The sequence below is a fragment of the Rhamphochromis sp. 'chilingali' genome, assembly GCF_963969265.1.
Source record: "Rhamphochromis sp. 'chilingali' genome assembly, chromosome: 1".
Lineage (NCBI taxonomy): Eukaryota > Metazoa > Chordata > Actinopteri > Cichliformes > Cichlidae > Rhamphochromis > Rhamphochromis sp. 'chilingali'.
In genome coordinates this window covers 33,418,520-33,435,961 of record NC_137929.1, presented here as the reverse complement: position 1 = coordinate 33,435,961, position 17,442 = coordinate 33,418,520, and the positions used below count along the sequence as shown (strand labels likewise).

General features: G+C 38.2%; 1 protein-coding gene across 2 annotated transcripts; it reads left to right on the top strand.

The window, feature by feature from the left end:
* The first annotated feature begins 12,006 nt into the window (after nt 1–12,006).
* Nucleotides 12,007–17,130, top strand: LOC308402701 (uncharacterized protein). 2 transcript variants are annotated; one of them, XR_013972794.1, is made up of 4 exons: nt 12,007–12,309; nt 14,405–14,460; nt 14,706–14,801; nt 16,109–17,130. XR_013972794.1 is itself a non-coding variant. In XM_080891737.1 (3 exons), the coding sequence occupies exons 1-3, from the start codon at nt 14,356–14,358 to the stop codon at nt 16,424–16,426; spliced, it is 519 nt and encodes a 172-aa protein (XP_080747863.1). In that variant the 5' UTR covers nt 14,349–14,355; the 3' UTR covers nt 16,427–17,130. The 2 variants fall into 2 exon arrangements, 1 of the variants encoding a protein (XP_080747863.1); XM_080891737.1 differs by lacking the exon at nt 12,007–12,309 and having other exon boundaries at nt 14,349–14,460.
* The last annotated feature ends 312 nt before the right edge of the window (nt 17,131–17,442 follow it).

The following is a 17,442-nucleotide window of genomic DNA, read 5'->3' as shown; positions in this document are numbered from 1 at the left end:
GTGATTGCCGCCTATATCTTGTCACTGAAACAATATTTCTGCTTCAAAATTGTTGGATATCCTCCAGAAGGGTTACATGTGATATATTATATCCCAAACACTCTCCAAGAACTGCTGAATAACTTTTAAAAGAACATTAATACCGATAATATGTCATTTTCAACCTGCCAAAAAGTGATTGTGGACTATATCTTGTCACTGAAACAATATTTCGGCTTCAAACTTGTTGGATATCCTCCAAAAGGGTTACATGTGACACATTATATCTCAAACAGTCCCTAAGGACTTTTGAGTAACTATTAAAGGACCATTAATACCCATAATATGCCATTTTTGACCTGCCAAAAAGTGATTGTGGACTATAACTTGTCACTGAGATACTATTTCTGCTTCAAACTTGGTGGATGTCATTCAGAAGGGTTACATGTGACATATTCCAAATGGAAACAGCTGGGAGGAGACCCGCATAAATAAATTAGGAACAATAAGTAATAGGAAAGAGAAAACAAAAGGTAAAAACATGTAATTCCAACACAGCATTTATTAATTTAAACGAAAATAAAAAAACAATAACAATAACATCCAATTAAAGAAGAAACCACCAATTTAAATAAACTAACAAATATACCAGAAAAAGGGGGGTATTGTGGAAGCTGAACACCAGTAAACCATTAAACAACATATATATTAATTCTTTTACCACAGTAACTATAGTGCTAACATGTTAGGAAACAGGAAATAATTGAATAATCCTAGAAAGTAATTCAAATCAAATCTGAATTTTAATGTAGTTAACAATACAGAAGCACACACAGCAACACAAACATAAATGAATGAATGAAAAAATAAATAAATAAACAACGAATTAATATTATTGAAGACAACGATACAAAACAAACATTTCAAAGACTTAGAAAAATTGCCAGAGATCCTAACTGTCTGACCAGCATGCTTCACAGACAAATTTTTTTTTCTGTGCTCTTGCGGGGCTTCTTTGCACAGCCCCTGTGGTACCACCGTGGGCAAATGTCACAGCCAATCTGAATTAGACAAAACAAGGAAACACAAGTATTATGTTAATAGTGGTATACAAAGAAGTATTTAAATAACAGTTTTGCAAAATACTCAGATCATAAAGCAGTCCACCATTCATTACAACTACAATAAGTCAGATGATGTATCCACATAGTTTGTAACATTTTTAAAATTATATTTTTGTTTTGTGATTTTTTTTTTCATCTTTTTAGACTGAAAGGGCTATGGACATGTAAAACATAAGCATTTACCCATTTGGTGTCACCATCGTGGTTCCCACAATAGTGGCATAGGTCAGTCAGGTCATCTTAAACAACAAAAAGCAATTACTTTAATTTTAATAATAATGGACTCTGTTTGCATGACTACATAATAACAATATAGCAATAAAAGAACAATGTTAAAAACACGTTCAATATAAGACTTTGTAGTTTACTATTTAATTTATATTGGTAATGATACCTGTATTTTCAAGAAGACCTATTGCAATCTGTTGTCTCAGACTGGCAATACTTGAAGCAGAGTTCTCAAACTCTACTGGAACATCTTTTAAGATGCACTCTGCAAACTGTGAATAAAATATATAACAATGCAGTCATTATTTGAAGTAACATTTGCTATTCCAAAAATTGGAATCATATTTATTTTTAGAAAATCATAGTAAGTGCTTGTGTTGAACAAGAAAGAGGACACAAATGGAGACATTGTAGGAGACAGAGCAGAGACTATAATCAGAATCAGAATCTGTTAGGTGACGGCTGTGTGCAGACAGGAATAGGACCCAAGGTGCAGACTCCGGAGGCTGAACTTAAACCAAAACAGCTTTAATGCTGAACGCAAACATAACATAACTGGGAAAAAACTCTAAATAAACTAACACCGGTGGATGGGCAACACACACAGCAAAATAAACGGTAAATCGCGACACAGAGAAACACAGGGCTTAAATACACATAGGGAGCGATCAGGGAATGAGTAAAAGGAGGGAAACACAGCTGGGACAAATCAGAACTGCCGAGACCAAAGAAGCGTAAATTGAACACACTGAGATAAGACAGAGACCTTCAAAGTAAAACAGGAAGCACATAACACAGACTGAACAAAGACACAGACTCACATGCAGGCACTACAAAGGGAACAGAGACGTGGGACCAGGGCAGACACAAACACTGACTGGATGTGGGGATACAGCAGACAGGGAAGACAGCAACAAAGGAACACAGACAGAAAACCAGAACACTAAAACTCAAAGCTTTTTGCTAAATGTTCAGACATCGTAGCTGACATATGCATATACACTTACTGGACAATTTATTAGTTACACCTAAAAGGCTGCTCGTAAAGAGAAATACCTAATCACGTGCCAATCACATGGCAGACATGCATTGCGGCATGTACACAAGGTAAAACTTCGGAGGTTGTCATTGAGCATCAGCATGGGAAAAAAGTATACTGAATTGAATTAGAGCGTTGCATTGTTGTTACTTGCAGATAGGCTGGGCTGAGCATTTGTGGAACTAATGATCTAGTGAGATTTTCACACAAACATCTCACAACAGAATGGTTGCAAAAAAACAATTAATTTAGTGAGTGGCAGTTCTCCTGGAAAAATTGTCTAGCTGATGCATACCAGAGAATGCATTGACTGCTACAGCTGGTAGGGGGACTACATAAAAACACAACATAACTGACCATTTACAACCAGGGATGGCAATAGAGCATCTTGCTCCAAGAATTGCGGAATTTCAGAAAAAATTTATAAGTCCATGGACGGTTACATACTCAGAACATAAAATATTGAAAGCTGAAATCTTATCAACGTTTACTCTTACACCATTTAAGTAGTTATGAAGTTAACGTCATTGCCACTAACATATGGAAATTAATCTAAGTAATTGTGAAAAATATGTATATTTGATCATATAATTTATCCTAATTTGTGGTCCAAGAGCTGGTCTTTATTGCTGCAGATTCTGCATGCCTTTTATTCATTATGTTTATTTCAGTCATGCTCTTACACATACCTTCAATACGTAGGCACCACATGAAGTTGCATCCTGTTGAATAGGATGAGGCAGTGTGTCACATGCCCATCTTGATGCATTAAGCCCTCTGTGTCTCATGAAAAACCTGAAAGACATATGTAGGGATTAATAAGTTGTTATGTATAAACAATTTGCATGTTAAACCTAGACATGTAAGGCGCGTGTGGGGTACTGGTACAAGCCAGAGGAAGGACATCCAGCGGACATCTTGGCCAAATTAGGAAAACAAAACACCAGTGCTGTTGACCGAAAGGTGGAAACTGTGCTACAGTTCGATAAACAAGGCACAAGAAGTTACCTAACTACATGAACAGTCATACAGTGGGATACACAGAGGACAGCTATACAGGAGGAAATTACTAAATAATCTGGGAACCAAACATAATCCAACAACCCAAAAATATGACACTTTTCTCTATAGAATAAACTCAGGGTTACAAAGTCAGCTTTGAACATAAGCCATAATACAAAATCACAGGGACACTAGACAACTCAAAACCCTTGGTCGATAGACCCAGGATCCCAACAAAATTTGTTTTTGATTAAATGAGGCATAACTTACAAATGTAATTACGTAACTCATTTTAAAATACTGTATACACAAAAGGTGCAGTCCTCAGAAAAAGAATAAGTTGATTTTTCTAATTGAGAGATTTGTGATACTTCAACAAGATTGTTAAATACAATAAAGTACTATGCTTGGAATTCATACTTTTTAAAATATATTTGAAAAAATGATTGTCTTTGAGCGTATACCTTTGACATCAAAGACTTAAAAATGAACGGAATGTGTCAGCTTGTGTATATTTGGCAACATCCAGCAGCTCCAAAATGTGAGATGAGAATGCATTAGACAGATTATTTTAAAGATCATTGCAACTACTACAATTTCAAGGTAATTTATAATGTCACTTGCTGAGTTTTAGATTTTTTTTCATCTACTGGATTTACATTGTGTTAACATATATGCAGAGACAAATTTACCTTGAAATGTCCTGGCATTGTCTGACTCTCCTTACGCTTTCACCAAGTGGATCGAGAAACACGCTTCTCTTTTCTGCAGGTTTGATCACCTAAATGTTGAAGCACTAGAGTTACAAATAAATAAAATTGACTATGTACTTGTGTCTTGCAAGGCACAATGAATGCACTACTTAATTTATGCTTGAACATAAGATCAAGATGGGTGAGAAATGAATTTTAAAAAGACATACAATGTCTTAGTAATATGCTCTTATATATTGTGTCTCTTCTTAATTGCAAATGATTCCCAAATTGTCCAATTTGGAGAATGTTTTAAAATGTATTTATATTGTTCCTTTAACTGGTCACCCACTAGTCTATACAGAAATGACCATGAAGTATGAAAAAAATATTACCACCAGCATCCAGTGATGACCTTCATTGACAACTCCCAAAATATACTTGTAGACGACTGGGTCAATCTGTAATACATTAAAAAACAAAGTTAAATAGACCCACCTCACTGATAATACATATTGCAAAGCTTTTAAGGACAACTTAATGACAGAATATTGTTTAATACCTTAATTTTTGGCTTATTCCTCTTCCATACCCGTGTCATTTCATAGGTGTCAACCATAAATGCTCTTTCAGCACTGTCTTGGTTGAATTTGCTTACCAAGACAGTCAGATAAGCATTAATAACCTGGAATTACAACAAGAGATTCACAGTAATTGCTTTCAATTTTTAAATAAATTAACTAAAATTAGTTATGCTACAAACATTTTTTGTAGGAAACAGTAAGCATAAAAACAATAATAAAGAAATGTCAGTTTACCTCACTTTCTAGTTCCCTTTGGGGAGCTGTATTGTAAATGTCATTAAAGAAAATCTTGTATGGTCCGATTTTTGACATGAGTACATACGTCTTATTTCCCTCCCACGCATCTGTCACATCTGTAAAGTGTTTACAAAAATTAATGTAGTATCTGGATGAACCGTAGAAAAAAAGACCCCCCCCCCCCCCCCCCCAAAAAAAAAAACACAACAAACTAAAATACAACACAAAAAAACAACAACAACAACATCAACAACTATAAATGGTTGTAAAATAATTCAGCTGACTACTTTTAGACATGATAAGAAGATGATATTAGATGAGTTTTAGTGTTCCTTAGGTTATTACATGTCAGTTTGCACATTAAGTTAAATATTTTATGAATAATTCAGAATGCTTTGTGATTAAGACTAATGCAAAAGTGACAGTGACAGTATTACCTAACTGCAAATTAGTGTTCCAGGTTTAAGGAACACATCCTCAGGGCTATTCAGCTGTATGTTACTGTTCATTAATCTTTCTTTACGACTAAAAGATAGACAGAACTTTTGAAAACATGAGCCCGCAACTCATAACCATTCTGGATCAACAGTTAAAGACTACGTAGTCAGTAAATGCTATTCCAAAAACAACAATAATTTTAGCACTTCTTAAAACGAATAAACATACTCTTGATGATCGAGGGGTCTACTGTAGATATTACAGAGGCAGTGGAGGCATGCATCGTGCCCAGAGCAGCACTGGACAATGCGTTGGTGTCTGACCCAGGTGTGGACATGGTGGTGGAAATTTCAGGTGTGGACGTGGTGTTAGATGGTTCAGAGGTGGACGTGGTGGTGGATGGTACAGAGGTGGATGTGGTGGTGGATGGTACAGAGGTGGACGTGGTGGTGGATGGTTCAGAGGTGGACGTGGTAGTGGATGGTGCAGAGGTGGACGTGGTGGTGGATGGTACAGAGGTGGATGTGGTGGTCGATGGTTCAGAGGTGGACGTGGTAGTGGATGGTACAGAGGTGGACGTGGTGGTGGATGGTACAGAGGTGGACGTGGTGGTGGATGGTACAGAGGTGGACGTGGTGGTGGATGGTACAGAGGTGGATGTGGTGGTCGATGGTTCAGAGGCTGACGTGGTGGTTGGGGGCCCGACTGTGGATGTGGTAGTGGTGGATGGCTCAGAAGAAGAAGAAGCATTTGACAACTTATGTGGAATTCTTGGCTGTTCCTCTGTGAACACCATTAAATGATCGATGTTAATTTTTGGTATTGTCACACCTTTGCTGTCCAAAAGATCCACACTTTTTCCTGCTATTGCAGCAATTGTGTAGGGGCCGAGGTAATTGCGGTCTAACTTGCCCCCTTTCCTCTGCTGGCTCCTCGTGTTCATCCTCCACACTTTCATGCCGACTGTAAAACTCGGACTAGGTCTGCCTTTATTTTTGTTTTGATATTTTGCCTGTGTTTTTTTGCTATTGGAAATAGCAGTCTGAAGGACTTCATCCAGCTTGAGAATTTCTTCTGTTGCCTCTTCAACAGACAAAATGTCCTCCACACTGCTGTCCACCTGTAAGATGTAGAAAAGGGATGTGTTATTATATGACAATCAAAAAAAATTCCATAAAAGACATGTAAAGTCTTATGTATTTAATCCAACAATGTTATTTAAAATAACTTACTCTGTATTCATCTGGGATTTGAGTAGGGTACCTTGCCTCTCTACCAAACATTAAAAAAAAGGGTGAGTACTTCGTGGTCATATGGCGCTTGGTTCTCAGGCCGAACATGACAGGATCCAAATGTTTGTCCCATTCCTCTGGCTTTTCATTGACCAACTTGGAAAGTGCTCTACAAAATTAAATAACAAAGCAGTTATTGGGATATGAAGTAAAACCAAATTAAAAATATGAACATATGAGATGCGTAAATAACATTATACCTCTGTATGGTCCCATTCATCCTTTCTACCAACCCATTTGTCTGCGGGTGGTATGGGGCACAGAGACTCCTTTCAATGTTTAGTATTTTGCAAACATTTCGGTTGATCTGAATTCAGAAAGAAATAACCACATTACACTAGTAAAACAAGATAACACTTTGTTAGACAGTTAATTTAATTCTAACTGAGTAATGGATTTTAGGTGTTTCTTACTTACTTCATTCACAAACTCCTTCCCCTGGTCCGTTAGAATGCACTTCGGTGCTTCAAACTGGTAAAAGAACTTCAGAATGCATTTTGCTACCTCTTCTGCACTTTTGGACTTCAAAGGATATGCCTGGGGCCATTTTGTTAAGTAGTCAATAAGTACACATATGTACTGGTTGTTATTTGAAGTCATTTTTAGTGGACCAATTAAATCCATTCCAATAAGCTCAAATGGCTGGCTGACCTATTAAACACAGAAATCATTAGCAATGCGTTATTTTCAATATAGTAATTTTAATTTTAATCAATGTTTTTTATTTTATGTATTATGTCACAAACCATTTACAGGAAAAAATACACCTAAAATGTTTACCTGTATCAGTGTGTACTCCACCTCCTTTTTAATGATGACACTGCTGGCCTGGCATGCCACACACTGAGTCACCTGAAAGAAGGGCAAAATAATTTAAATAATATTATTATAATCTAATCATTATAATAATTTAAATCATAAAAATCTCAATAAAAACACGTATAAGACATCAACAGCTAACTAGTACACTTGTTAACTTGAAATTTAAGACAATAAAGGACATTTTGCGAGACAAACAATATGCATGTATAATCAAGTTGTATACAGACCCATAAATGTATGTCCTCTGACATTCCAGGCCAATAAAATCTTTTTGCGATTGCTTCTCTTGTTTTTTTCTGGCCACAGTGCGAACCACCACTGCTGGCATGAAAATCAAGGAAAACTTCATTGGCTTTGTTGGGCCCACACAGCACTTTTGCCTTAATGCAGTGATTTGTGCCTTTGTGCCTTATGTAGTACAACTCGCCATCTGTAAGAAATAAAAGAAATACATGAGTAGTTTTAATCAGCTATAATATAGTCATAAATGCTGAATTATTACAGTAATGTAACATGGTGAAAAACACATGATATGTATTTGTAAATAGAATTATTTCCACAATAGCAATGTACCACACCAAAGAGTTAATGTTTAATTATAAATATTTACTAAATAACACACCATAGTTCATTATGAATTACAGTTAATGAGCCAGTGCACGCATTGAAAAATCAAAAGCAGGGCATTTTGCTGTTTACTTGAAATAAAAAAAAACCTCATTAAGGGTGAGCGACTGTTGTATTGCTGACACGTGTATTGATTAGCACAGCAAAATAAAAAACAACACACGAACAGACCACGTGATCTCACGATATAAATTCTCTTTTTTCTAAATTATTCCTTTTTGTCAAATTATGTCTTTCATTTTAGAAATATTACAAGACAACTATAATATGTGGCTGGTGTCATTAAAAAAATCCCCATTTAAATTTTTCAAACAGAATTAAGTTGTAAACACTACGAACTTCCAAAGCTAGTCAGTAGTAGTTACAACACCGTCACACCTAGTAATGGCGGTGATGGCGATGATGTTGTTCACTTGGGAATTAGAACACACACTATACATGTTTTAGGACAATTATTATGTATTCCTCAAGAGACGTAACTAGGATGCCCTACTTTTGCTCGCTGTTGTGCGCAGCTGTTAATTAAACTCAAATTTGGCAAACAGTGGAAAGCTAAAAAAATACGTAAAACATTCGACAAACTCACCTTGAACCTCAAAGTTCTTTGCCTTTCGACGAAAATTGCACTTTTGTGTGGTGGAAAAGCCACTAGGCAAGGTTCCATTGGTTTTAAACGACAGGATATCGGAATAAAGAGTGGGGTCCATGACTCTGTAACGCTTTTCTTACACTCGGCTAATTGAAGCACTTTAGGCCTACCAATTGAGCTCTAAGCAACAGGATGTTGAGTAAATTTAAATCGGAAAAACATTTTTTTAAAGGGAAAAGACAAAGTAATATTCTAAAAAAAGAAATATTTTATGACAGAATGAACGAAAACCTTCCAAAACGTGAAATTATCCTTATATTTAGATAAGACAATGTTTACAATCTAAAATTTGTTTATTTTAATTTTTAAAAAGAAATGTCAGGTCATTATGTGCGTAATAAATATTATTTCAGTGACAACATATAGTCCACAATCACTTTTTGGCAGGCTGAAATGGCATATTATCAATGTTAATGTTCCTTTACAGGTTATCCAGCAGTTCTAAGGGACTGTTTGAGATGTAATATTTGACATATGACCCTTCTGAATGACACAACCAAGTTTGAAGCCGAAATATTGTTTCAGTGACAAGATATAGTCCACAATCACTTTTTGGCAGGTTGAAAATGACATATTATCGGTATTAATGTTCTTTTAAAAGTTATTCAGCAGTTCTTGGAGAGTGTTTGGGATATAACATATCACATGTAATCCTTCTGGAGGATATCCAAAAATTATGAAGCAGAAATATTGTTTCAGTGACAAGATTTAGGTGGCAATCACTTTTTGGCAGGCTTAAAATGGCATATTATGGGTATTAATGATCCTTTAAAAGTTATTCAGCATTTCTTAGAGACTGTTTGGGATATGATGAGCCACATATCATCCTTTTGGATGATACCCAACACGTTTGAAGCAGAAATATTGTTTCAGTGACAAGTTATAGGCCACAATCACTTTTTGGCAGGTTGAAAATTGCATATTGTCAGTTTTATTGTTCCCTTAATGGTAATTTAGCAGTTCTGAGGGACTGTTTGCGATGTAATATTTGACATATGACCCTTCTGAATGACATCCACCAAGTCTGAAGCAGAAATAGTATTTCAGTGACAAGTTATAGTCCACAATCACTTTTTGGCAGGTCGAAAATGGCATATTATCGATATTAATGGTCCTTTAATAGTTATTCAACAGTCCTTAGAGACTGTTTGAGATATAATGTGTCACATGTAACCCTTTTGGATGATACCCAACAAGTTTGATGCAGAAATATTGTTTCAGTGACAAGATATAGTCCACAATCACTTTTTGGCAGGTCGAAAATGGCATATTATCGGTATTAATGTTCTTTTAAAAGTTATTCAGCAGTTCTTGGAGAGTGTTTGGGATATAATATATCACATGTAACCCTTCTGGAGGATATCCAACAATTTTGAAGCAGAAATATTGTTTCAGTGACAAGATATAGGCGGCAATCACTTTTTGGCAGGTCGAAAATGGCATATTATCAATGTTAATGTTCCTTTACAGGTTATCCAGCAGTTCTAAGGGACTGTTTGAGATGTAATATTTGACATATGACCCTTCTAAATGACATCCGCCAAGTTTGAAGCAGAAACATTGTTTCAGTGACAAGATATAGGCCACAATCACTTTTTGGCAGGTTGAAAATGACATATTATCGGTATTAATGTTATTTTAAAAGTTTTTCAGCAGTTCTTGGAGAGTGTTTGAGATATAATATGTCACATAGGACCCTTCTGAATGACATCCACCAAGTTTGAAGCAGAAACATTGTTTCAGTGACAAGATATAGGCCACAATCACTTTTTGGCAGGTTGGAAATTGCATATTATCAGTTTTATCGTTCCCTTAATGGTAATTTAGCAGTTCTGAGGGACTGTTTGCGATGTAATATTGTCACATAGGACCTTTCAGAATGACATGCAGCAAGTTTGAAGCAGAAATAGTATTTCATTAACAAGATATAGGCCACAATCACTTTTTGGCAGGTTGAAAATGACATATTATCGGTATTAATGTTATTTTAAAAGTTTTTCAGCAGTTCTTGGAGAGTGTTTGAGATATAATATGTCACATAGGACCCTTCTGAATGACATCCACCAAGTTTGAAGCAGAAACATTGTTTCAGTGACAAGATATAGGCCACAATCACTTTTTGGCAGGCCGAAAATGGCATATTATCAATGTTAATGTTCCTTTACAGGTTATCCAGCAGTTCTAGGGGAGTGTTTGAGATGTAATATTTGACATATGACCCTTCTAAATGACATCCGCCAAGTTTGAAGCAGAAATATTGTTTCAGTGACAAGTTATAGGCCACAATCACTTTTTGGCAGCTTGAAAATGGCATATTGTCAGTTTTATTGTTCCTGTACAAGTTATTCAGCAGTTCTTGGAGAGTTTTTGGGATATAATATATCACATGTAACCCTTCTGGAATATATCCAACAAGTTTGAAGCCGAAATATTGTTTCAGTGACAAGTTATAGGCCACAATCACTTTTTGGTAGCGCTAAAATGCCATGTTCTCAGTCGTTATTCTGAACAAACAAGAAAGAGTCATGGTGATACTGGCACAATAGGTCTTTATTGTTTTAACTACTATTCGACAGTCTTATAACAAATATGAACAACGAGAGTAGACATACTAAACCTGTAGGCATTAATTATTCCATCGTGATGCGTGTAGTCATTCGTGACTGCGCTACACACTGAAAGCAACCTTCTGATAAGCGCCATAATTCGGTTACAAGAAACGTTAGAGCTCCATGAATGCATACCTTTGCCTAATAACAAAGGCATAAATGTGTTTGGGTTTTTTCCCCCCACGTTATATCAGTTGCACGGAAGTAGCTGGCAACGCAAGTAATCCGGGCGCTGCAGCTTTAAGCAGCTGCGCGCGCTCCCGCGGACGGCAATCAGTTTCTGGCAGACAATCACTTTTTGGCACAACACCGGGTCAGCAGATTACCTCATCCAGGGCCGGTCCAAAGTACTATGGGGCCTTAAGTAAATTTAGACTGGGGGCCCTACTTCCTTTCAGATCCCAGAAAATAATGAAAAAAAAAGCTTTGGTCCTTTTGGTCAAGCCAAAAGTACCATCATTTCCAGTATAGTTAGTATATAGTTAGTATAGTATAGTTCCAGAAACACTCAGTTTATTTAAATCCAGGTTGAAGACTCACCTATTCTCTGCTGCATTTGAATAAAGCACCAAATCCACACTTTTAAGCTTAAATTTCAAAACTTACATTTAACTACTGATTTTATCTACTGTTGTGATTTTATGTTTTGATTTTATATACTGTTTTGTTTGTTAGTTTGTTTGTTTGCTTGCTTTAATCAATTTTAAATCATGCTTTTTATTTGTTTTTGTTTCTCTGTAAAGCACTTTGAATCACCTTGTTGTTGAATTGTGCTATACAAATAAATTTGCCTTGCCTTGCCTAGTTACTCCCAATTTACATAAATAAATGTTTATTTCAATCCAAGCTAAACTTTCTTATAAGAGATTGGTGTTATGGCAGATTACTCAGTGACATGTTTTGTAATGATAAAGTTTTGATTTGTATTTTTTCAGCACCATCTTCACCACCAGGAAAAAAATCTGCATCAACTACAAAGTAAAGCAGGTAATTTTACTCAGAGGACTTGATGTGTTAAATTTTGGAAGGATATGATATTGTTTTATACAAGCTGAGTAGTGGATGGTGATACCACCTAAATATTTATACTGGTTTTGTGGTGGGTTATTTTAGTCATACAAATGCCAAATCTAAATTTTGAGAATTTTTCAGTTCGGTAAATATATTGATGAGTTCATGGCCTGTCATCCAGTGTCACCATGAGTATAGGCGCAGCCCTTTAAGTGGGTATTCCCCTTGTGCGCGCAGCACTGAAGTATTTTAGTCCACGCCCACCTGCTGTGTGGGCCTCACCCTGGTCTAGTATAAGTTACGGTGAGACCAGGAAATCGGCTCTACCGTTTTTCTTCAGCCAGCCAGAAGATGTCCAGCGAGACCATCCGTCTGTGTCCATCCTGCCAGACCGGCTACATCATGTCGTATGACCGACATGCCGTCTGCGTGGGCTGCCTCGGTCCTCACCATGCGGACCTTGCCCTCACACCTTAATCCTATTGCTGCTCCTGTTAGCTCCTCCCGCCAGAGGAAAAGCAGCAGAGGTCAGCCTTTTTCAAGGCTGATGCTGAGGAGGCGTTCCCACTAAGAGAGGCACTCGCTGGAAGAAGCCATCGAGTTCTTCGATGGTGGGCCGGAATTGGATGATTCCACCCACCGTGAGGAAAACGGCAGTGGTGGCAGCTCCACTGCCTCCCAGCTGGGCAGCCTGGTGACAGAAGGGTGGATGAGCCGACGCTCATCCACCCCTGGCCTTCACATGTCGGCAAGGACGCCGCTCCCAGTTGTTGGTGCGCTGCTCCTGGATCTGCCTGGCATCATCCAGGAGGCAGCTGGTGAGAAGGAACTTCCCGTCCCTCAGCCTGCTCCACCCCCATCTGATGATCGTGGCTCAAGAGTTGGGAGTTCGCCTTGTAATCGGAAGGTTGCCGGTTCGAGCCCCGGCTTGGACAGTCTCGGTCGTTGTGTCCTTGGGCAAGACACTTCACCCGTTGCCTACTGGTGGTGGTCAGAGGGCCCGGTGGCGCCAGTGTCCGGCAGCCTCGCCTCTGTCAGTGCGCCCCAGGGTGGCTGTGGCTACAATGTAGCTTGCCATCACCAGTGTGTGAATGTGTGTGTGAATGGGTGGATGACTGGATATGTAAAGCGCTTTGGGGTCCTTAGGGACTAGTAAAGCGCTATATAAATACAGGCCATGATCTGGCGGGAAGGTATGGCTCCACTCACTCTCGTTGCCCAGATCCCATCTGGCCTCAGTTCCCAGGGATGATGACCAACCTCTCTGAGGCAGCAGCAGAGCCAGCGAAGATTAGAGCGCCGGTCTCTACCTAGGGCTTCACAGAGGGCTTCACAGACCGGAGTTTTCCGCCTGTTCCCCCTCTGGAGCCGAGCCTCGCTTCAGTTTTCGGCACCAAAATGACCAAGGTCGTTGGACAGCGACCGGCCCATCCCGCCAAACTTGACCAGCTGATAGCAAGGTTCACTGATCGCGCACATCAATGCACTGTTCAGTCAGCTGCATTGACTAACAACACTGATTTGCTAGCGTTTGTCATCTCCAGGAAGGTGGAGGAAGCAGAGCTGCCAGAGGAGCTGAAAGGCTTTCTCTGTAAAGCCGCTGACACGATTCTGAATATGTGCGCCACTTCAGCGGTGTGTTCCTCTCGCATCGCTGCCTGGCAGACGATGGTTCAGAGGGCAACCTGGCTCCGCCTCTTCCCTCTAAGATTATACAATCTCACAGGGAAATAGTGCAAGCAATTCATAACATAAAATTTAGAAGCTTAGTGGAAGATAATACTTTATGTTGAGGGTTTAGTCTGCATACTGAACAACTCCACTTATATGGATTTATGTCTGGATGTGTAAATTAATCTTTTGCATGTTAGAAAATAAGGTCCAGGTTGCAAAAAATGGTAGATTTTTATTTTTTTATTTATTTTTTTTGATTGAATCAGAATTTTGGCCTTCAGATTTTTTGTCCTCTCCCATCCAGGTCAGTGCAGCGTTTCATAGGATCACGACCCTGAACCAAAGTTCATGTCATCGTTGGACTTGTATTCATCCAAACTCCTGTCCTTGTTTCAAGCCAAGAAAGGTGCTGCTGGACAACGCCACAGGGCACAGTTAAACCTTCTGCTTCAGGTAAGGAAGATTGCATTTTCTAACCACAAAAACGTTCCAACACAGCATTGAAGAGGCCCTTCCACTAAAAACGGCTTTTCTTAGGTTTCTGTTCAATATTTTAGCTCCACAGGTGTTCTTACCTTGATGGTGGGTGTGAAAACAGGTCAACAACAGAAAAAAAAATAGTTATGTTTAAGCTAGAAATGGTAAGTCATGTTTTAAATGTGCAAATTTTGCCTCAGTTGAGACTTCCTGTTTTACAGAGTGGAAATTCCATCGAGAAAAAACGAGAAGTCATCATCAGATGTTTCATTGACCATCTGGGAGAGGATCCAAGTGCCTTAATCAAAACCTTTGAGGTTGGTGCAATAAATCTGTTTTAGGAATATTAGTACCGTATTTCCCGGACTACAAAGCGCACCTGAATATTAGCCGCACAAGCTAAAATCAGGGGAAAATCCTGGTTTGTACATACATTAGCCGCACCTGACCAAAAGCCGCAGGTGTTTCAATGTTGACTTATCATATGTAAGAGAATATGCACAAAGGGAATTGTCAGGAAAGAGATGGCTGTTTGGAGACACACCCCTTTTATTAATATCTTGAAAAACAAGTTATGGGTACATATTTGCATAACTTTTTAGGTATATGTACAAGTAGCGGTAATTACAAGTAGGACACATGTACTGTGCTTCATAAATGAGTAACAAATGTAGTACATAACAATAACCTGCAGCACACCAGAAAAATAGATTCAGACTACCTTTTAGGCTCAGGTGCAGTGACACGGCTTTAACAAGAAGAAAAGTCAGTCATTCACCACCATCTTTCTCTTCTTCCTGCGCACTGAAACCACCAAAGTCCTCTTCTCCAGTGTCGGAAACGAACAGGCTCAGGATGGCTTCGTCATCCACTCTCCGCTTCTCTCCTTCGTTGTCACTTTCAAAACCAAAGAAATCCTCGTTGTCAGTGTCAGAGTCGAACACCCTCAGAAGGGCCGTGGCGGTGTCCTCCTCTCCATCATGCAACAGTCCAGCCCTTCAAATCCGTTGGTGATCGTGGATGTTTTCACACTTTTCCACGCTGTCAGAATCCACCGGTGGAATTGAGCATAACTTGCTTTTCGCAAGTTTATCACCGCTCGTCATCCACGGCTCCCGCTGAACGCGTAGCGCTACTTTGAAGTTTGTTTTTCGCGCTACTTGTACGGCACTGTGTTGCCTGGCGGATGGACATGTGACCAACATACCACTCTTGAACCCCGATACTGTGTGTCTGATCACATGCCCTTCCGCCAGGCAACAGCGGAACAAACAAAACAAATCTTACGATATGACAAAAATCATGGACAATCCAGAGAAAAGCCGCACCTGACTAAAAGCCGCAGGGTTCAAAGCTGGTGCAAAAAGTAGCGGCTTATAGCCCGACAATTACGGTAGTTTATTTTAGCTTGTGAGATCATAGAAAAGTTTTAAGATACTGTTCTAAAGAAAAAAAAAACCACTTCAAAGCATACAAAAGAATAGCATTTGCATTTGCTATTGCTATAAGATTTTGGAGCACAGTGTCTACATATTATGAGTACCGGTGATGTCATACAAATGAAACTTTTTGTTTCAATGTTTGGAAATATGTGAGCTTAAAACAGTTGTTTCTCTTTTTAAAGGACGGTGCTGATGCTGTCTTTGTTGAAGAGGCTTTGGCTGAGGAGGTGATGAAGATTTACCTGCTGCAGAATCAAGACAGGTCAGGCGAACCTACTGATGTGGGTATTGTTATTGAAGGCGTTACTGTTCTGGGCAAACTTGGGAATCTGAGCAAAGCCTGTTGCTATCTTTTGGGACTGTGCTATGCTCTGGATCTGAAATACCCCAAGAATTTCGAATGCACATTTGAAGCATTTCGAAAAGTGTTCATGGAGCTGGATCCAGGAAACCTTTCTGTCAAGGTTCAAAGACTGAAAAATGACCTCTGTTCATTGTAGACAAAATTTCACAGGGCTGTTCTTAAAGTGTTAGACTTGTTAAGTGACATGTAATGCTCATCAAAAGGTTCAGTTGCGACATTACATTGTTTTGACATTCCTGTTCATAAATAATGTTTGTACCATAAACTGTGTTTTTGTATTAACTTTCCAGATTCACATTAAGGTGTAAATGGGAGAGTATCATTATGGATGTTTTTTGGTCACTCTTTAGTTATAATCTTCCCAATTTTTTGGAATCAAAATAAGATGTTCAAAAACTATGTCACAGTGCAAATGGGTTTTTTTTCAGGATTTATATCTTTTTGGGATCTTAATTTTATTTTTGTCATTTGACCTTTTCTGAAAAGGTAAAGCACTGCGTTCACTTGAGCCACTTTTATTCTTTGTATGGCAGGTACATTTTTCTTGTTGTTAGCATCAATATGCCAGTTTTACAGAGTTTTATCAAGCATGCCAATTTGGATGCAATTTTATTATATAAGGCTGTTGTGACTGAAATTTTATCCAAGTTTTATCCACTGAATGTAGAACAGATTTCAGCTCACTGTGTTCAGAGAAGGAATCTGCTAAATGTGTGATTCACAAAAAAGCTGTTTAAAATAAATCATTGTGAACAATGTTGAATTGACGTGGTTCTTTTTTCCTGTGTGTGTGTGTGTGTGTGTGTGTGTGTGTGTGTGTGTGTGTGTGTGTGTGTGTGTGTGTGTGTGTGTGTGTGTGTGTGTGTGTGTGTGTGTAAATAAAATAAACACTTAATTGTAATTAACGTTTTTGCTTAAATTAACTTAAAAATATTAAGTAAATTGCACCATTATTTAAAAACAAATAATTGTAATGGTGTAGGTTAAATGTGCCAAGCATTTCAGCATTTCCTAATTAATATTTTATGTAGTTTGAACTTTTGGTTACTGTTGTTTTAACTTAGATTTTCAATTGTATTTACTCAATTTTGTATGTTACTGTAACATCTTTAATTGTTCATAACAACTTATTCCATTTTAGTTGGATTTACT

Excerpts from the sequence above, each read along its gene's own strand:
- LOC308402701 (XM_080891737.1), top strand. The coding sequence starts at position 14,356 with ATGTCATCGTTGGACTTGTATTCATCCAAACTCCTGTCCTTGTTTCAA. Across the intron at positions 14,461-14,705 it reads AGTTAAACCTTCTGCTTCAG|AGTGGAAATTCCATCGAGAA; the intron begins GTAAGGAAGATT and ends CCTGTTTTACAG. Across the intron at positions 14,802-16,108 it reads CCTTAATCAAAACCTTTGAG|GACGGTGCTGATGCTGTCTT; the intron begins GTTGGTGCAATA and ends CTCTTTTTAAAG.